At 51.2% G+C, this 20,659-nt stretch overlaps 1 protein-coding gene and 1 long non-coding RNA gene across 17 annotated transcripts in view; one reads left to right on the top strand and one right to left on the bottom strand.

Annotated features, from left to right (window-relative positions):
- Nucleotides 1–20,659, bottom strand: part of FLI1 (Fli-1 proto-oncogene, ETS transcription factor) — a 137,531-nt gene that overhangs the window by 47,661 nt on the left and 69,211 nt on the right. For all 16 annotated transcript variants that reach the window (XR_014815570.1, XR_014815569.1, XR_014815571.1 and 13 more), the window contains 2 exons: nucleotides 12,803–13,014; nucleotides 2,247–2,401 (listed from right to left, as the gene is read on the bottom strand). Coding sequence is in view for 10 of the 16 variants with exons in the window: in XM_021063121.2 (XP_020918780.1) it covers nucleotides 2,247–2,401; nucleotides 12,803–13,014 (367 nt within the window). In the remaining 6 variants the exon portion in view is untranslated. The remainder of the gene's footprint in view (nucleotides 1–2,246; nucleotides 2,402–12,802; nucleotides 13,015–20,659) is intronic.
- LOC146399924 (uncharacterized) lies at nucleotides 908–10,935 on the top strand. Its single transcript, XR_014815585.1, has 2 exons — nucleotides 908–2,930; nucleotides 9,290–10,935. It is a non-coding gene; the product is annotated as an uncharacterized LOC146399924 (long non-coding RNA).

Below are 20,659 nucleotides of genomic sequence, written 5' to 3'. Positions count from 1 at the left end.
CTCTTCCAAATGTTATTTCCTGGATGATTTAGTCCTAGTTTCTTCCCATCTGAACCTGGAACTGGTGATTAACTAGGGCCCCCGTTTATACTTGTCTTAAAATCCCACCATAAATTCAATTGGTTGTTCCACCGATATTTTATGGCCTTGATTTGCGGACTTGCCCGAATGAGACTTTCTCTTATGTCCAGGAGGCTGACCTGGAGGAAGCCAAAATGTGTGAAGGTGATGCTTAAAGATCCAGCCAGAGGTAAAGTCTTGAAGTGAATCCCTCGCTAGTGAATTCATTACACCAAGAGCTTCGAAAACCCTTTGGGAGGAGTTTACGCTATTTTCATTATTGCTGCTGTGGTGACCTCAGCCCACTGAATATTCCATTTGAAAGTATTTCAACACCACTTCAGAGCTGAAGGGTCAATGAAACGGTCTGATCATTCTCTCCTCCTTCCCTCCTCCCCTCCCAAAAGTGCCTAAGGAAATGAGATGGTGCCAACATTTGGTCCGGAGACGGTCTCTGCCAAGGCTCACTCTTCCTTCCTCAAGGCTTCCTCCCTGTGCTGGTCACTGCTCTGAGAAGCAGGGGGTTTGAGTCCAAGCAAGCAAAGGCCTGGAGGGGCTCGGCCCCCTGTGAGGCGTTCAGAAGTTTCCCCCAGGCCAGCTTTAGTTCACCCCGTTGTCTACTACTTTCTTTTCTTTTCTTTCTTTCTTTTTTTTTTTTTTTTTTTTTTTTTTTTGTCTTTCTAAGGCTGCACCTGCGGCATATGGAGGTTCCCAGGCTAGGGGTCTAATCAGAGCTATAGCCGCTGGCCCACCCCGAGCCATAGCAATGCAGGATCCAAGCCAAGTCTGCCACCTACACCACAGATCACGGCAATGCCGGATCCTTAACCCACTGATCGAGGCCAGGGATCGAACCTACAACCTCATGGTTCCTATTCAGATTCGTTAACCACTGAGCCACAACGGGAACTCCCATGTCTACTACTTTCTATGAGGAGGAAGAAGGCACGATTTCCTTGGCCTTCCCAAACACACCTGAGCTAAACACATCTGGCCGGTGTCCTGGGGGAGAGGAGATCAGACAGAACATGACAGAAGGAACGTAACAGGGATGGTGCCTGGCACCGGGGAGGCATCGGTGCTCAGAGCTGCTCTCCCTCTTCCTCTGGGAGGTCACATGCTTGTGGAAGCAGGAAACTAAAACTGCTTTCAGAGCAGTTTTCAAGTCCTGCAGGGCACAGAAAGTTCCCGCTAGCCCACCCCTCTCCTGCCTTCTTCGTCCCCACACCTCCACCCCTGCCACCTTGAATTTGGCCCAGAACATGGGGGTGTGGCTGTGCTCCTCGGAGATGGTGACACATGGCTTCCCCTGGAAAATAACTACAAAGAGCCTAGGACAGAGCGGCCAGTTACGAAACCACACCTTCCAGACTGACATGCAAATTCCTTCAAAGAGACATCTAACCCTTGGGCCCCAGACACAACTGCATTTACACTTTTCCAAATGGAAGGGGCTGGCCTTTTTGGTAGACCTATTTTGGTAAGCCACTCACTTTGCTAAAAATTTGGACGCTGGCTCCTTCGCCCTGGCACCCCTTCTACACGTGGTAGGTTTTCCTCCCTTTTTGACCGGGTAGTTGAGCTTGCCAACCGAGGCTGAGCGTCCAGCCAAGGCACGGAAGGCCTGAACAATGATTTTCTTTTCTGCAACCAGCAGCCCCAATACCTAGGAAAACTAGGCTATTTTTACATAACGACATAATTTGCTGCACACATGCTCAGGCGCTCCTTTTGTTAAATATAGTTATTTCTATTTTGAACCTGGAAGAGCTGGCTGTCATTTTGGAAAGGTGGGAACCTGCAGATGCCAGGAAGTGCCTTCCCGATGGACCCGACAGACCTCCTCCATGGCCGCTCTTCTCCTTAAAGGCAAGAGCTGGATGCCTTTGGGCTCGGTGGGCCTTGCCTCGCCTCTCTTTGCCAGCCTCATCCCGTGGAACCAGACACTGAGGGTTGGCTCGGAGATGTGACTTGTTGGAGGGCGGGGGCTTCTGGAATCTGCACGTCAGGGTGCTGAGGACATTTGGGAAACTGTCTGGGAAGGTGGCTGGGGAAGAAGATTTCCCAAGCCAGCATCTCCATGGGGGACAGGGTACCAGGTGATGAAGGCGAAGATGCCCGCTAGGGCCTCTAGCCCCGAAGGGGGAGCACGTGGGTGGGACGCAGCGAGCTGGTTCCCAAAGTACCTGCAGGGACGATGACCCTCCTCTCGTTGGTGGTCATGTTGGGGGGAGGGGGGCCGTTCTTCTCATCCATGTAGCTGTTGTAGCTCATGGCGTTGGACTCGCCTCCGCCCACTAGCTTGCCGCATTTGCTAACGCTGCAGTCCACCGGAGACTCCCTGGAGCGAGAAAAGACAAAGCCCAGAGGAAGTCATCAGTGTCACCACTGCCGCGGGCACGTCCGGGGAGCCGCTGCCCAGTCCCACTTGGCATGACGATGATGGCGAGGATGTTGCTGACGCTGCCTTATTTCTATCCACGCGGGCCCCAAAGTTTTCTTCCCATCCCAGCCCAATCCTGTAATTACGGTACGTAAAAACTTTCTGGCAGCCCCTTGATGCCCTCAGACTGGAGTCTGGACCTCTGAGTTGGGCGCTGCTGTCCTCCCACTCTGCCTGCCACTTACACTTTCAGCCTCGTTGCCAGGCAACCTCCGCTCCCCAGGCATGTGCACTTGATCTTGCTCCCAGACAGGACTTCGACGATTCCCACAGCACCCTGTTTCTGCTGTGGTGCTAGGACTTGTCCTGTCATGGGACCGTTGGCCTGGCAGGTGCTCTTCCCTTTGCTGGATTGAGAGTTTCCTGACAGTGCCATGATTTTCCCTTTTTTTTGTCTCTTTTAGGGCCGCACCTGTGGCATATGGAGGTTCCCAGGCTAGGGGTCTAATCAGAGCTGTTGCTGCTGGCCTACGCCAGACCCACAATAACACCAGATCCAAGCCTTCTCTGCGACCTACGCCACAGCTCATGGCAAACGCCGGATCCTTAACCCACTGAGCAAGGTCAGGAATCAAACCCACAACCTCATGGTTCCTAGCTGGATTTGTTTCTGCTGGGCCATGACGGGAACTCCCTGATTTTCCTTTTTGAACCTCGAGCATCTTGTATAGTGCCTTAGAGAGGGGGTGAGCAATCAGTGCTTTCTGAGTCAATTATTTCCACTGCATGTATATTTTTTTACTAGACAATAGTTGATTTACAGTGTGTCAATTTCTGCTACTGCATGTATATCATTTTAGCATGTTTCAGTGTTCTTTTTTTTTGTCTTTTTGCTATTTCTTTGGGCCACTCCTGTGGCATATGGAGGTTCCCAGGCTAGGGGTTGAATCGGAGCTGTAGCCACCGGCCTACACCAGAGCCACAGCAACGCGGGCTCCGAGCCGTGTCTTCAACCTACACCACAGCTCACAGCAACGCCGGATCGTTAACCCACTGAGCAAGGGCAGGGACCGAACCTGCAACCTCATGGTTCCTAGTCGGATTCATTAACCACTGCGCCACGATGGGAACTCCTGTTTCAGTGTTCTATCTGAACTTGCCAATTACCCTCAGGATAGGCATGGTGAGGGTTACTGTCTCCTCCTTTTTAAAAAAAGTTTTATTGAAGTATAATTAATTTACAAGGCTATGGTCATTTCTGCTGTAGGACAAAGTGACCCAGTCATACATATATACACATATCTCAGATTCTTTTCCCCCATTGGTTATCACAGAATACTGGGTAGAGTTCTCTGTGCTGTACAGCAGGTCCCTGTTAGCTAATCATTCCGTATCCCTCAGAGTACACATGCCAATCCCAAAGCCCCTGTCCATCCAAACCATCCCACCCCCCAAACCTGTCCCCTTTGGTATTGAGAAGTTTTTCACAAAGTCTGTGAGTCTGTTTCTTTTCGGCAAGAAGTTCATTTGTATCTTTTTTTTTTTAATTTCCACATGTAGGTGGTATCATATGATGGTGGTCTTTCATTGTCTATGATACCAGGTAAAGTTAGTCAGTGTTTCCTTACTTTCTTTCTTTCTTTCTTTCTTTTTTTTTTTTTTTTTGTCTTTTGTCTTTTGTCTTTTTAGGGCTGCACTCACGGCATATGGAAGTTCCCAGGATAGGGATCAAATCAGAGCTGTAGCCACCAGCCTACACCACAGCCATAGCAACATAGCATCTGAGCCGCATCTGCGACCTACACCACAGCTCACAGCAATGCCGGATCCTTAACCCACTGAGCAAGGCCAGGGATCGAACCCAAGTCCTCAAGGATACTAGTCGGGTTTGTTAACCACTGAGCCATGATGGGAACTCCCAAGTGTCTCCTTTCTATGCTGAGAGAAACCCAGTGATGAGGTGATTGGCCCAGGGTCACCCGGCTTGTGATGGAGGCCGGACTCAAGTCTCTGGCATTTAGCTCCTCTAGCAAAACACACCCACCAAAGAGCTGGTTATTGCATGAAGGAGGAAGAGAATCCAAAAACTTTAACCCAGCAGGTGTGGCCTCCGGCAGGCCTGGCTACCAAGCCCCTAGGGGAAGCATGAGGGAGCAAACGAGGGACAGATGAATCACCCAGCCTAGCCTCGAAGTCCACGGCCAGGTTAGCCCCTGATACTCTGCGACATGCAGGCAGAGAATCAGTTTGCCGGTTACAGCACAGCCATGAGTGTCGGTCTGGCGACTAAGCTGACATCTCACTTGGGGCCAGCTGGTGCCCGGAGCAGGCTGGCGTAACACTCCACCCTCCCCTAACCCAGTACCACGGATCCTCCCGGCGTGGGCAGGGTGGTGCCGTCCTGCCCTGCCCTCCACTCCAGAGGCGGCAGCAGCAGGAGATGACCGGAGGCCAGCGAGAGGCCGCAGCCTTGGTCCACAGAGCAGGAAGCATCAGTTCTGGCAACCTGGGAGACAGCCAGACCTCGCAAGGGCTCCAAACCAGGCCTTCAGACCCAGGAGTTCAGATAAGGTTCAGATTACAGCCGTCCAACTCTGGGCCGCAGCACCTCGCAGAGCTTTCCAGAGGCCTGGCCGCTGCCCTCCCTCCCTCTGCTGTGGGCTGGGACAGACCTTCCTGAGGCCTGAAGGAGCACAGTTGTGCCAGATCATCCCTCCTATCCCGCAGCGTGATGGCGGCAGCTCAGCCCCAGGGGCAGGACAGCGTCCCTGTCCCCCAGCCAGGCGAAGGGAGGAACAGCCCGGGAAGGCGGGGACTCGACAGGGCAGGGGAGGCCAGAGCACATTCAATAAAGAAAATTAAATGAATTTGTTTCTTAATCTGAAAGGAAAAAATATTGAAGATCACTTATCATAGCTGGGAGATAAATGCTCCACTGAGATATTAGAAGTCAGACAGTAATTTTTTCCTGATGTCTTACAGAGGGGAACATGGGCTGAAAATGAAAATAAGATGTATAACTTACACATGTTAGAATTTAAGGTTTTACTATTCGCCTACTGTTTTTCCAGGCAGAGAACCAAGAACCAGCCGTCAGAGCCCCAGATTGTTGAAGGTTTAACGTCCCCATGGCAGTCTGAGCCGAGGCAGTAGCACATCGGGGCTTTGCACCAGAGTTTGGCCCTTTGGCTTCTACTGGAGAAGGACTTGGCTTGAGATGAAGCAGTCCCAGAAAGACCCTGGTCCTGTGTCTGAGCTGAGCTCTGGCCGAGCTGGCAGGGCCCCGCCATCCTCCTCACGGCTAACCGCAAGTGGGCGCCTGCGCACACAGGCACGGACGGGACGGTACACATGTAGGCACACACGTGGGCAAGCACGCACACGCATGCAGGCACAGCACACATGCACGCGCGCACACGCACACACACCACCAAGGCCTGGCAGCCTCATCCAGCATTCTTGTCCACGGTGAAACAACCCAAATGCAGAAGTTTGAAGGATTAAGTTGGCCTTCAACCAAGACAGCACCATTTTCATTGGCTGGGGACGCCGTGCAGAGGGTGGGGCTGCCAGAGCACACACTTCCCCTGGCGGGGGCCAGAGAACTTTCTGAGAGGGGCAGCGTAGGGTGGGTGTGGCGAAAGGGGATGTGCCCTCAGCGGGCTGGGCCCCCCTTTTGGAACCTCTGGGAAACAAGTTGTGAAAATTCTTTTCCACATCAGCCAGGGCTCCAGGGATTTCTGAGCCCGACACGGACCCTTTGTCATGCAAGAGATGAAAAGCGGGGTGTCAGAAAGCACTGCAACAAAGTGACCCCTTCCTTAGACCAACAGCCCCTGGGGCAGCGCCAGCCCCTGGTGCCAGGAAGAGAGAAAAATAAATTTGAAAAGAGGAGTCATTTGGTAAAAGCTGCCCAGTATGTCACCAGGTAAGAAGAGAGGTCTGAGCATCGTGGTGAGAGAGGCACCTGCCGAGGGGCAGATGTGTTCAGGCCAGCTCCCCGGGGAGAAAGTATGGAAGCCTCGGGCTTCCATGCAGGGAGAACCACCAGAGGGGGCTGTCCAGTGGTTGGAACCTCCTCATTTCCTATCCCAAAGAAGCTCCCATATTTCTTTTCTTTTTTTCTTTTTTCTTTGGCTGCCCCGAGGCATATGGAGATCCCGGGCCAGGGATCAGATCTCAGCAGCAGTCTCAACTTATGCTGCAGCCTCAGCAATGCTGGATCCTTAACAGGGTCCTTAACTGGATCCTGGAGTCCACTGTATCCCTGCACTCCCAAGATGCTGTCGATCCTGTCGTACCGCAGCGGGAACTCCAAGTTCCCTACTTCCGCATCCGCCTCCCTCTCTCGTCCCACTCCTGTGTATGCACCTGCTCCCCTGCGGGGTAAGGCGAACTGCATGCCTGCCTACCCATCTAGGTGCTTCTCTGGAACAAGGCCCTGTCCTTGGTCCCAGACGCTAAGATCTCTCTGCAAAGGGGCACCCCCAAGGCAGAAGCCCTGGCCCTTACCCCGGACCTCCGCCTTTGCCCAGGATGGCCCTCCTCCGACTGCTGGACAAGAAGAAAGGAAAGCTGTACCTTCACCACCACCTGCCACTTTCCCCTCCACTCTGGGGCGCCTGGCACCGTGCCTCCGCGGATAGCACAGGCCTCGCAAGCGGCCATCGGGCTCGCCAGCCACTGGAGAGGGTGGGACCAGGTGAAGCGCAGCATAAAGGCTGCTCTTTAATGAGGCAGCTGGTGCCTGTGAAGAGGCCGGATGAAAGCAGGGGTTGGGGGGGGCACGCATGGAGCGGGAGAGGTCTTGCCATTCAGCTTGCCCACGCTGCCGCTGATTTGTATTGAGACCTGCACTTACAGTTAGCACGGGGTTGGGGCCCACAGGCAGCTGATAGCCCTGGAACAGGTGACAAGAGGGCCTGGGGCCATCACAATAGAGTGGGGAGGAGGTGGGGGCTCCGAGTCTCCCTCTCAATCGTTGCTCAGAAAGCCACAGCAGCGGAGGCCACAGCAAAGGCCACGTGGCCCCTGCAGCATTGCCCTTTATTTTTGCCACTGGTCATAGCCTTTTGCTCCTTTGGTTTTATTTTGCTGTGTTCAGGGAGCCTTGCTTTCAAAAGACTGCTATTGGTTTCCAAAAGTGCCTTGCAATCTGTCGAGTGATTTAAAACAAGGTGAGAAAGCTTGAGTATTTGGATGAAAGGCAATTACAAAGATCTTGCCCAGAGATAACTGCTTTAGACTCTGCTACCATCTTCCCTACCTTCCCATTCAACTCAGAGTGATGTAACTCAGGGTATGCCACCCAGACCCACAGATCTGCAGCCGGGGCTCACTGCCAACAGGCACCCAATATTCACACAGCTAACGTGAGGTCCCAAGAGCTACCTAAAGTCCGTGGTTGCATTAGGACAACCATGTCTTCCACATCATATGGACGCTGTAAGAAAATTAAGCAGATCTGCAGTTCCCGTCATGGTGCAGTAGAAACGAATCTGACTAGGAAGCATGAGGTTACAGGTTTGATCCCTGGCCTCACTCAGCAGGTTAAGGATCTGGTGTCGCCGTGGGCTGTGGTGTAGGCCGGCAGCTGTAGCTCGGATTCAACCCCTAGCCTGGGAACCTCCATATGCTGCGGGTGCAGCCCTAAAAAATAAAAAAGAAAAAAAATTAAGCAAATCTGCGTTGTTGTCTTTAGGATTTTCATAGGAGCCGTGCGCGTATGACTTTTTGTTCAAGTTAGAAGCAAATTTCAAGAAAAGAAATTACCTACAGTATAGCCATCACCCTAACCCAATAGCTTCCCCAGAACCCTGAGTACAGCCCTGCCACCCAGGTTATCAGTGACGTGCTCGCAATACCAGGGTTCAGAATTTTAGGAAGCACTTTGGGAAGGGACTTTGCAGTCAGAGGGAGAGGTGACAGGCTGTCTTCCCACATGTAGAACTGAAGTCCATAGGTATCTAATACGGGCATCTGGTCCTGCTGGTCAGTCTAGGGAGAGTTAGGGCGGAGTAATACTGATCTCTGGTCCTGCACACCAGGTACCCGAGGTGAGCAAGTCCTTGCATTTCCCTTCCGCAAGCTCATATCCTTTCCCTCTTGGCATGTTTTCCCCCAATCCCGAAGGTTGGGACAGGATGCAGCTGAGGGCTAGTTGCAGACCACAGCTTGAAGCAAGTTGCAGGAGTCTACACCCAGCACAGAGCCCACGGACCACGCTGTTTCAAGAACAACTCAGGCTAACAGATTCCACCACAAGGGGACGGTGGGGAGAAAGAGATCAAAGTCGATTTTCCCTGAGCTCTCAGACCTCAGCCTCTCCCCTGCACCCCGCGTCCTGGCCCAAATGACCTGCTGCTGGGATCTGAGCAAGAAGGGCACTGTCGCTTTGGTGCATAGAATGCCCCCTCCAGAGACACAAATACCTGTGGTGTTTCTGATGAGCATCAAATAACTCAGAATCCCAGCTATCAAAGAACGTGGAGAGAATTCACTGGGAATTACAGGGATGGTCCCTAATATTCTAGTCTAGAACTGTCCATTTAAAGCAGCCATATACGTAATTTAAAATTTCTAGTAGCTACATTTTTAAAATTAAAAAAAAAAAATTGGTGTAGTTCCCGTCGTGGCACAGAGGGAACAAATCCAACGAGGAACCGAGAGGTTGCAGGGTCTATCCCTGGCCTCTCTCAGTGGGTTAAGGATCTCGCATTGCCGTGAGCTGTGGTGTAGGTCGCAGATGCAGCTCAGATCCGATGTGGCTGCGGCTGCGGCTGTGGCTGTGGCTGACAGCCAAAGCTCCGATTGGACCCCTAGCCTGGGAACCTCCATATGCCATAGGTGCATCCCTAAAAATCAATCGATCAATCAGTCAATCAATCAAGAAGTAAAATGAAATTTAAAAATATATTAAAATGTATTACTACATCAACTCGGTAGAGCTCAAAGATGATCATTTCAGCATAATCGATCTAAAAAATAATTAATGAAATATTTCACTTTTTTTGCATGCTAAGTCTTCTCAAGCCAGGGTATTAAGATATATTTCGAGCACATGTCCATTTTAGATAGGCCATATTTCAATTAGTGTCTCCTGCCTGTAACACCACAGATTTAGTCTATGAGCTAATAGATCCCAAATTTTACACTCTGCTTTGGTTTTTTTCATTGGAAGTTAGGAAATACCTTTTGCACTAAGAATGCCACCCTCAGTGGTACTCGGAGGGTAGAAGAAGCAGTGTGGTGGGTGAGAGAGTTAAATAGGCCGGCATCCATCCTATCATGCTGTTCCTTTTTGTGTGATCAGGTCATGGGATCCGACATGGTCCCATCCTAAGCAGAGCTGTTTTTCTGAAAACCCTTGCTCCCTGCCGCCCACCAGTCCAGCTTCCACGTGAGCACTTAGAGGATATTTATGAGGTGCCGGTGATGGCTGTGCCTAGCCTGCTTGGCTCTGAGAGGCCACTGCATCTTCTTTGTTTCCCAGGAACAGTGAGAATACATCAGTTTCTGAACCTGCTCTGTCACCGGCTGGTGGCCCCGGTCAAGACCAGCAAATCAAAAGCAGCGGCTGCTTTGTGTAACCAGAGCCAGGTAGATGTGGCGTCTGCTCCTGGGGCCTTCACACAGCTCTCCTCCAGCTGGCTTCTGGTGTGACCGGAGCCAGGGACGAGCTGGCAAGGGGTCTCTGAAAACTGATTTCCTCAGGGGATCCCCTGAGTCTTCCCTGGCAGCAGGGAAGGGAGCAGTCATCTCACCAGGACAGTCTCCCCTGAGCGCAGACACAGGCTGGTCTGGGGCGCTGCCTGCCGACCCAGGTCTCTTGCCCCCGTTTGCACGCGGATGACCTACTGGACAGCGAACCAGCACCTTCCCCTTTGAATGGAGCCGGAAAGAACCAAAGCGGGGTAGAGACTGGTGGGCGCTGTTGCAGGTCTGGAGGTCAGAGAAGGCCACTGAGAAGGGGACGTTCCAACAGAGACGTAAAACAAGGGAAGGAGAGAGTCAAAGGGCTAGATGGAGTAGAAATGTTCCAGAAAGAAGGAACACATGGCAAATGCTATGGCAGGAGCGGCTAGGGTCTTGTGTGGCCGGTATGGATGGAAGACATGAGAAGGGAGCCGGGTAAGAGGTCATCAGAGGGATGGTGGGCCTACGTGAAGGGCTTTGGATTTTGTCCTAAGCCATTAAAGGATTCTGAGCAAGAAAGTTCAATATTTTGAAAGGGGGGCTCAGGCTGATGTCTGATGACTAGACTTCAGGAAGGCAGGAGGAAGTGGGAGAAGAGGATGGTCCAGGGTGGCCCAGAAAGGGAGGGGCTGCTGATGGGGTGGGCAGTGGAGGTGAGCAGGGGCCAGACTCAGGCTCCAGGAGCCCAAAGCCCCTCCAAGGGTGGGTCTAGATTTTCTTTTCTTTTTCCTTTTTTTGGCCACCCAGCAGCATATGGAGTTCCTGGGCCAGGGATCAGATCAGAGCTGCAACTGCCACCTAAGCAGTGGCTGAGGTGACACCAGATCCTTAACCCACTGTGCAGGCTGGGGATCAAACCTGCATCCCATAGCTCCCTAGACGACATTGATTCTGTTGCGCCACAGCAGGAACTCCGGATCTGGATTTTCATCAAGGATCAGGGGTTCCTGCAGTTAGGCCGATTGGGGAGGCATTGCTGAATGGCCCTCCACACTGCTGGGGGGATGTCGGCAGAAAGGGGATGGTGGCAAAAGCACAAGATGCCCGCGGGGGCGGGGGGGATGGAAAAGGGGGCCACGAGGCCAGAACCAGAAACCTGGGCCAGCCTGCCTCCTCTGAAGACTTAGACAAGTCATTTACCCTCTCAAAGCCCAATTTGCCTCCATAGATGTAAGGACAACACAGACCTCGGGGGACAGGGTGGGGAGCAAATGATAACGTGGATAAATGAATGGGAGTTCCCGTTGTGGTGCAGGGGAAATGAATCCGACTAGGAACCATGAGGTCGTGGGTTCAATCCCTGGCCTCGCTCAGCGGGTTAAGGATCCAGTGTTGATGTGAGCTGTGGTGTAGGTCGCAGAAGCGGCTCCGATCCCGAGTTGCTGTGGCTCTGCATCCCGCATTGGGCTCTGGCGTAGGCCGGCGGCTACAGCTCCGATTCAACCCCTAGCCTGGGAACCTCCATATGTCACGGGTGTGGCCCTAGAAAAGACAAAAAGACCAAAAAAAAAAAAAAAAAAGAAGGAAAAAGGAAAAAAAGAAAAATGTTTGACAAACTATGTCCTCCCTACACTCTGAGTAACCCTTCACATTCATCATCTAGGTGGAGAGACACCCATTTGAGGAGCTCCTGGTGCAGAACCTCTGAGCCTTTTTGAAATCCTAGACCCTGGGAGGGTGGCTGGGATCCCAGTGGCTGCTTTTGGTGAGAGGGATGGGAATGGGGGGAGGGGGGCAGGTGTTTGCACAGGTAGGTTGGAGACCAGGGCCATGGCAGTGGTTGGGGGGCGGGGGGGGCATGTTAACTCCTGCTCACTCTAGACTTGTCTCCTCTGTGACCTCATCCAATTCCCCTGTTAGAACTGTTTGGAGAAGAGGTCCAAGCCTAAATCCCAACTCCCCAACATTATCCGAACTTCATTTTCCAAAGCCTAGGAGACATTTTCATCTGGATGTTCTACTGATCACTCAGGATGCATCCCGTGGAGAAACTGACATCCCATTTCAAAGCCTTTCTTCCCCCTGCACCCCCTCAATCCCGTGGCTACTTCACAGTCCTTCTTGGAAACACCGAAGCTTCGTTAACCTTTGACTCTTTCCTCTCACACACCCACAGCACAATATTTATCCACCTAAGCCCTGTTAATTACACCACAGCTCACGGCAATGCTGGATCCTTAACCCACTGAGCAAGGCCAGGAATCAAACTGTGTCCTCATGAATACTAGTCCAGTTCGTTTCTGCTGAGCCACAATGGGAACACCTTTCCCCTTTTTAAACCAAATGTCATTGGCGCATAGTGGTTTCGGGTGTACAGCGAAGTGAACCAGTGATACATACACACAGACGCATCCGTTCTCTTTCAGATTCTTTTCCCACACAGGCTACCACAGAGTCTTGAGCTGATTTCCCTGTGCCTTTCCTCTTTGACTGCCACAATCAAGGCCATCTCTCCAGTTCAGATCTTCGTCATTTCCTCTCTGGGGTGTTTCCCTACCTTCTTGACTTATCTTTCTGATACTCCCCTCCCCGTCCTCTGTGTACAGGGACCCTCAGTTCCCAGTCTCCAGTCTCAGCTCAGAGGATGTGAAAATGTCACCGTGAGCCTCCCCCTCCAGCCTTCCCCTGGTCCCACCCCCGGCAGCGCCGGCCCTGCGGGCTCACCTGGATCCATTCATGTGGTCGTACTCCCGCTTGACATTGACCCTCACTGGCTGGTTGATCCACTCCTGCTGCGGGGGGAGCGGGTTGATCTTGTGGGGCTGGCCGTAGTCTGGACTCCCTGAGGCGGTCATGTCGGCCTTGGGGAGATGGGCCGCCGCTCCGTATGCGGAGTCGAAGAGGGACTGGTCGTCGCTCACCACCGACAGAGCCTCCTGGACAGCAGAAAAGGAGACAGAGTCCCAGGGTCACCCTTCGGCCAGCATCACGCTCCTGGACCTCCCCGGGAACTGGAGGAATAGCCAGGGCTGCCCAGGCAGCTGGCTGACAACTGCGCGCAGGTCAGCCTGGGTAAGGATGGAGTCTGGGCGGTGGAGGGGGGACCCCTGGGAGCATGCTCATCTGTTGGGTCTGTAGGCTGAGACCCCCAGAAAGGGGACTGGGGGAGATGGTTACACAGTGTCCATGTGGGCTGGGGGGTGGATCTCAGCTCTCTCAGGATAAGCAGAAATGCCCTGTAGTAGCCGAGGAGCAATCAAGAAGAGAAGAAGAGGGAGCATTTCTTTTATAGGTGAGGCCAGTTGAGACCCACCCAGAGAGGTTAAGTATGTAGCTCAAGGTCACACAAGGGAAGGGTGTGGCCCAGGGCTGAGGTTCCCTCTAATTTCAGTTTCCTTCTCTGTAAACAGGAATAAGAATAGCTTTTTCAGAGTTGATGCATGATTAAGTGAGAAGACCTAGGTACAGGTGTCTAGCTTGTTTGCTCAGAGGCACCCCAGGACATGCTGGTGCATCTTATGCATCTGTAATTTGGATGGGAAGCTGCCATCCCCCCCAGGAGAGAGTCCTCCATCCTCCTTTCTTGCCCAATTCCTTGGGATAACAGTCTCTAGTCTTAAAGGTAATGATTCAGCACGCGAGAAAGAGGGCGGAGTCTCAGCTATGTGGTTGGGGGAGTCAAGGCAGAAAGACCATGCATGCTGCCCCACGGCCTGCCAGGACAGGTGGAGATGAGACGAGAGATGGAGAAAGGCAGAATCACTCTTTCCAACCAAAGCTGGGTTACGAGATGCTCCCATCCGTCTGGTTCATAGCAGATCACAGGGACCCAGGTCGAGGACCGGGATGTGACACTCACTATGTCACATCATTCCACCAAATTAAGTTGACTATGTTTCAGAAAGGAAGGCAGTAATCTATAAGCTCTAATAAATTATCATCCACACAAGCTATAACTATGCAAGCTGTCATCATGGAGAGAAGATCTAATATTATATGAGAAATGCCTAGAATGGTCTCTGGCACAGAGTGACATGCAGTACAGTTAGCTTTGATGGTTATTCGTTTCATGTAAGGATTCTCTGAGGCCACCTGCTCTGGTCGGAAGTGTTCCCTTAAGATTCATATGTTGAAGCCATAACCCCAGTTCCTCAGAATCTGACTGTATTAGGAGATAGGACTTTTAAGAGATGATTAAGTTGAAATGAGGCCCTTAGAATCCATATAGGATCCTAATCCAGTAAGACTGATGTCCTTATAAGAGGAGGTTATCCGGATACACAGACACCAGGGGTGGTGGGCACAGAAGGACCACCATGCAGTGAGGCAGCGAGAGGGTAGCCGTCCGCAAGCCAAGGAGGGAGGCCTCAGGACCTGTGTGCACCTGACTTTGGACTTCTGGCTTCCAGAATGGTGAAAGAATACACTTCTGGGAGTTCCCGTAGTGGCGCAGTGGTTAACAAATCCGACTAGGAACCATGAGGTTGCGGTTCGGTCCCTGCCCTTGCTCAGTGGGTTAAGGATCCGGCGTTGCCGTGAGCTGTGGTGTAGGTTGCAGACGTGGCTTGGATCCCGCGTTGCTGTGGCTCTGGCGTAGGCCGGTGGCTACAGCTCCGACTGGACCCCTGGCCTGGGAACCTCCATATGCCGCGGGAGCGGCCCAAGAAATAGCAAAAAGACAAAAAAAAAAAAAAAAAAAAAAAAAGAATACACTTCTGCTGCTTGAGCCCCCCTGTCAGTGGTATTTTGCTATGTCAACTCTAGTGGGTCATCTCTACTTTAGCCCCCTCCCCAATACCGATAAAATTACAATGTGCTCCACCAGCTAACTGTCGCCCTTTCTCCCAGGGCTGTTCTCAACCCCAGCAGGAGGACAGCCACATACTTCAAAGGAAAAGGCTCTTCTGCAGCTCTTTCTGGCTGGGATCAGGGTAGAATTACTGGAACATATTCCAGGGAGTTTGCGCCTGCACCAGAAGGCTTTGCAGAGTATAGACATGGGTAGAGATGGCAGTTTCAGAGCCAGGCTGCCTGCACAAGTGTGGAAAGGACAAGGCATATCCTTGATCCATAATCCCACTTAGTGCCCTAGGAAAGAAGAAAGCTGGGCTTCTTGGAGTCATTCTTCTGTTAGTTATTATAGCCAGTCTCCATTTCAATTAGGAATCTACCCTGGCTCCACATCCCAAACCAGTGTTTTGGGGTTTTTTTGTTTGTTTGTTTTTTGCTTTTGCCATAGCCATGGCATGCAGAAGTTCCTGGGTCAGGGATGGAACCCGAGCCACAGGAGCCATCCTAGCCAGAGCAGTGACAACTCGAGATCCTTAACCTGCTGCACCACAAGGGAACTCCTCAAACCAGGCACACAGTGGTTCCACGTTGAAAAGTGTGACATTGTCATCTTCCAGAGGCCTGAGCCCATGAACTTCCAGGGGAGCTCTGCCACACTAGGAGCAGAGACACATTGCCACCCAGGACCCAGAAATGCCCTTTTGGTGATAAACGTGATGGACCGTCCCCAGCTCTGCTACAGAAAGAGACCACCCTTAAAGGACTTAGTATCGTCTTCTGCCGTGGAGAGTGGCTTATGTGCTGGCTTGATCATGCACAAAGCAGGGAGTTTCCAATTAAAGCATCTCTTCCGTCTCCTTTCCACTAGTTTAGGGGAGAAGACGATGGGATAATGGAGGCGCGTTGCGGGGCGGGGTGGGGGGGGGACAGGCCTGCAGATAGTGATGCTTTGGTGAAGGGCGAAAGGGTCTCCAGAGAGGGCCGACCAGGAAGCAGAGGAGCCAAGCTGAGGACAAAGCCAATGTTCAAGGCAAAGAGGTGGCAGCAGAGGGCAGATAAGACCAGGCCAGGCTTCTTGAGGCTGACCGTGGACAGGTGAGAAAAAATACTTTACAGGACACCACGTAGAGTGGTAAAAGGTACCAAACCCACTTGAACTCATTTTGGAATAGAAGTTCCCTTTAGTGCACACCCAAGGGAAACGCCACTTAAGTGGCCACATCGCAAGAGGAGAGGACCCTGGTTCACCCCAGACACCTCTCCTCCCACCGGTCCTGTCCCACCAGCAGCTCCTTCCACTTTTCTCTTTGGGACTATTTCCTCGGCGAGCACACACTCCCACACCCTTCCCTCACCCCACCCACTGTGCACAACCCCTGCCACATCCAGCTCCCTTGAAAGCTGTAAATACTATCGCCCGCCACATCCTTGGCTCAAACCCCTCCCAGGGCGTCCTCCAAGTCACCCATAGCCAAGCTATGCTCACCTGCCTGTTTCCCAAGAACTCAGCATCCCCCCAAGGCCCCGCAGCGGCCCTCCATCCTCTGCACCCCCATGCTTGCTGTTCCCACTGCTCCAATGATGGGCCCTCACCTGCCCTTCTGTGTTTTAGAACTTGTGAGTCCTTGCGCTGGGAGCATCCTCTCTCTGCCCTCTGGGCAGGGCTCACATCCCATTCTTCCCACTTTGTAGGTAAATGAAATGGTCCTTACTTCGTGGAACCTTCCCTGATAATAACACTGTCTGACTCGTTTGAGCTTTTAAAGGCCCAGTCTCACACACACACACACACACGCACGCACACACACACACTTTTCTGTTTGCAACCACAGATAGGGAAAGGGCTTTTACAAAAAATTTCCTAACAGTGTGGAGAAAAGCACTGTTGGTTGTGAGAAGCTGGGGAGAGAGAAGATAAAGGAGATTGGTCCCCTGTCTGGCCTGCTGGACTGAACTTGAACACCTGACAAGAGCAGGGGAAGGAGATGAGAGCCAGGGAGTGGCAATCAGATTTGGGGAGATGAGGCCCCAAACAAGCTGATTTGGGATCCTGAAGAAATGTGACGATTGGGGAGGAGATTCTGCTGCCTCTGAAAGGAAACAGCGGTGCTTTGCCATCCAAGGCTGAGAGCTTTAGGGGGACCCCAAGACCTTGCCCCATGCTGGTCCACGATGGGCGATACCGGGATGGGGTGGGGAGTCTTTTCCAAGCTGCTCTGGGGGTACTGGGTGCATTGAGGGGAGATGGACGTGGAGCAGGAAGAGGCCAATAGGAGCATAGTGTGGGGTGAGTTCAGCCACAGTGCTTTTGTGTCAACATCTTGTCCCCACTGGGGATCCTGGAAGTTCTTGGGGGGTGATTTGATGTGGGTGTCAGCACCATGGAGCTGCTTTTATCAGCTGAGGGGCTGCTGAGCTGGCAGACAGACCAGTGACAAGCTTGTAGCTTGTTACACATGCAAGGCTGTGGCTATTTTCTCTAGGTCTTGGAAGCTGTTGACTTTTACTTAAAGTCTTAAAACTTATAAACATTTTGACATAAAACTCTACCTTGTACTACTTAGAACTCTTTTGAGGAATGAGTACAAGGTTGGTGTTCACAACCTCTTCCCTGATTGACTGCGGCTAAGTCTTTAACTTCGGGATGATGGGCTGAATATAGAAAGAGTTTCAGCATCAAAGGTTCACAAACTAGATTCCTTCCTTCAATTGCTTCTTCTTCTGACTTTGGACATGACACTGATCCCTTTGTTCAGATGAAGACACATGGCTCTTTAAAGACGTATGGAGCTCAGGTTTCTGCAGAACACACCACGTGAACACTGACCTCAGTGGGAAAGACAGAGGGTCTGGTGCTCAGCCTGGGGTCTCTCTTGGCCTCTGTCACTGTCCCTGTAAAGTCAGCCCTGAACTGCTTAGTAACTGGATCCTGAGAAGCACATCCCTTTGCTCTGCTGAGTGATGACAAGGAGGGGCCTGTCATTCAGAATGCTCTGGTCCCTCAGCCACCGAGTCCTAGACCCAGTGGTTCCTTGGCCTCCAAGCAGAGAAGTGGCCCAGCACATCAGTAGCCTACTTGACCCATTTCTCAGAGCGCTCAGGCAAGAGCAACTACTTGGGAGTGGCAGCTTGAGTTCTGAGCTCAGTAGATGGCCGTAATGGCCCATAGAAAGGGTGGTATACATACACAATGGAATACTACTCAGCCATAAAAAAGAACAAAATAATGCCATTTGCAACAACATGGATGGAACTAGAGATTCTCATACCAAGTGAAGTAAGGCAGAAAGAGAAAGACAAATACCATATGATATCACTTATATCTGGATATTAGATATATCTTATATCTCATATATGGCACAAAGGAAACTTTCCACAGAAAAGAAACTCTTGGACTCAGAGAACAGACTTGTGGTTTGCCAGAGTGGAGGGGGAGGGAGTGAGAGGGACTGAGGGTCTGGGGTTAATAGATGCAAACTATTGCATTTGGAGTGGATAAGCAATGAGATCCTGCTGGATAGCACAGGGAACTCTATCTAGTCACCTATGATGGAACATGATGGAGGATAATGTGAGAAAAAGAATGTATATATAGGTGTGACTGGGTCACTTTGCTGTACAGTAGAAATTGACAGAACACAGTAAACGAACTATAATGGAAAAAATAAAAATCATTTTTTTAAAAACCCATTAAAAAAAGAAAGGGTGACCAAACTGTGTCAGCCTTCCTGCCCAGGACCCCCTCCAGGACTGGGGACCCAGTGGATGCACACGGCCAGTGGGCACTTGTCTTGGTGCAGCATCTCCTTCCCCAGTCTGGGTCAGGTGCCAGACCTCACAGAGCACATCCTCGTTCTCGTGACAGAAAACAGAGTAGCAGACAATTAGCATAGCATTTATTAAGGGCAAATCATGCTTACTAATTGAATCTCTAATTCTAATTTAATCCTCCCTGCAGTTCTACGAGGGATGTATTGTTATTACCTCTATTTACCTCTATTTTTTTCTGATGTGAAGGATGGAGAGTCAGCGAGGTGACCTAACTTGCTTCCGTGACACAGCAAGCGAGTTAGTCCTGGGTTTCCAATTCAGATCTGCTGTCTGAGTACTCAACCACTGCCTTCCACCTCCCAGTTAGACTAGAACCTGTTGAAGGGTAACACTTAGGCTCGTCGTAATGTACACAGAGCACAGTCTTTGAGGTCAGAGAGATTTCCAATCCAAGTTTCATCCGTTACCAATACACCACCCGGTACAATTTATTTATACTTTACAAACTTTGTTTTCTCATCTGTGGAATGGGGACAATCACAGTACCTACTCTGGCAGATTTTGATTTTGATATTTTGTCTTCTTAGGGCTGCACCTGCGGCATATGGAGGTTCCCAGGCTAGGGGTCTAATTGGAGCCGTAGCTGCCGGCCTACACCATAGCCACAAAAACGCGGGATCCAAGCTGCGTCTGCAACCTACACTGCAGCTCATGGCAACGCCGGATCCTTAACCCACTGAGCCAGGCCAGGGGTCGAACCTGCCTCCTCATGGATGCTAGTCAGATTCGTTTCCACTGAGCCACAACAGGAACTCCCTAATCTGGCAGATCTTGGATAGAGATAAAATGAGATGGTGTAAGTGAAGTACTTAAATCAGGTGCCTAAAGTTCTTAGGACGTAGCAAACATGAAAAGGAGAAAAAAAATTTTTTTAAAGCACAATGCTGAGAGACACCCTGGGACTCTTTGGGTTGGAGATGGGGTGGGTGGGGGGGAGAGAAGACAGATAAAGCCAGAGAGATACCTTCTTTATCAACTGTATTTGGTTACTCAAAAGTAAACAAGGTTCCCTAAGGTTCAGCATGAGTGGGTTTGAAGATAATAGTTTAGATCTGAAATGTGAATTCTGTGGGCTTCTAGAGAAGTCAGCCTACTTCCTAATTTGTGTTTCCCCTCCTCCTCTCAAACCATCACATTTTTCTCTCAGTCCTCTCTCTCTCTCTCTCTTTTATTCTTTTTACAGCAGCACCTGTACCATACGCAAGTTTCCAGGCCAGGGGTCAAATGGAGCTGCAGCTGTGACCAACGCCACAGCCATGGCAACACCAGATTTGAGCCACATCTGCAGCCTACACCATAGCTTGTGGCAACGCCAAATCCTTAACCCACTGAATGAGGCTAAGGATCAAACCTGCATCTTCACAGAGACAACGTCAGGTCCTTAACCCTCTGAGCCACAACGGGAACTCCAGTCCTCTCTTTTTTGGCTTCTGAATTCAGGCCTCTAGGAGGCACAGATAAGGCTCTGTTCAATAACCCTTCAAATGAGGGGAGGAGGTGGCCAGCACCTATTCATCCCGCTGTTCCTACATCTGGCACACAGTCGATATCAGAAGGATACCATGTGTGTGACTATGAATTCAGTAATAAATAAACGTCCCTTATTTTGGAATTTGTCATGTATATGTTTTTTTCCTTTCCTTCTCTAAAATACCAGCAGATGTCTCTTCCACCATTTGTTTTCTTTAGATAAAGTCAAAGGTTATTTTCCACGCGCATATCCAGTGAATGATGGGTGAATGATGTAGGGGAGGGTCAGGGCGTTGGCATGTGATGGCCGGGCTGATTGATGCTGGTGATGAGCCGAGAACTCTCTGAACAGCTTAGCAGAGATGGAGGTGGAGATGGAAAAGCCTCCAAAACAGCAAGAAAAGGCTGGAGAGGGTGCCCTCGGGACCTCCCCAGTCTCTGCAGGACCACATGGGAGAAATGGCTGCCGGCACCCACGTTCTAGAAGGA

The sequence above is a fragment of the Sus scrofa genome, chromosome 9, assembly GCF_054392235.1.
Source record: "Sus scrofa isolate SSC_HxYL_T2T_F1_AM1 chromosome 9, Sscrofa_HxYL_maternal_Yorkshire_Landrace_v2.0, whole genome shotgun sequence".
NCBI classification, from domain to species: Eukaryota; Metazoa; Chordata; class Mammalia; order Artiodactyla; family Suidae; genus Sus; species Sus scrofa.
Note: the sequence above shows the minus strand (reverse complement) of the source record. Positions and strands in the feature narration are given on the sequence as shown.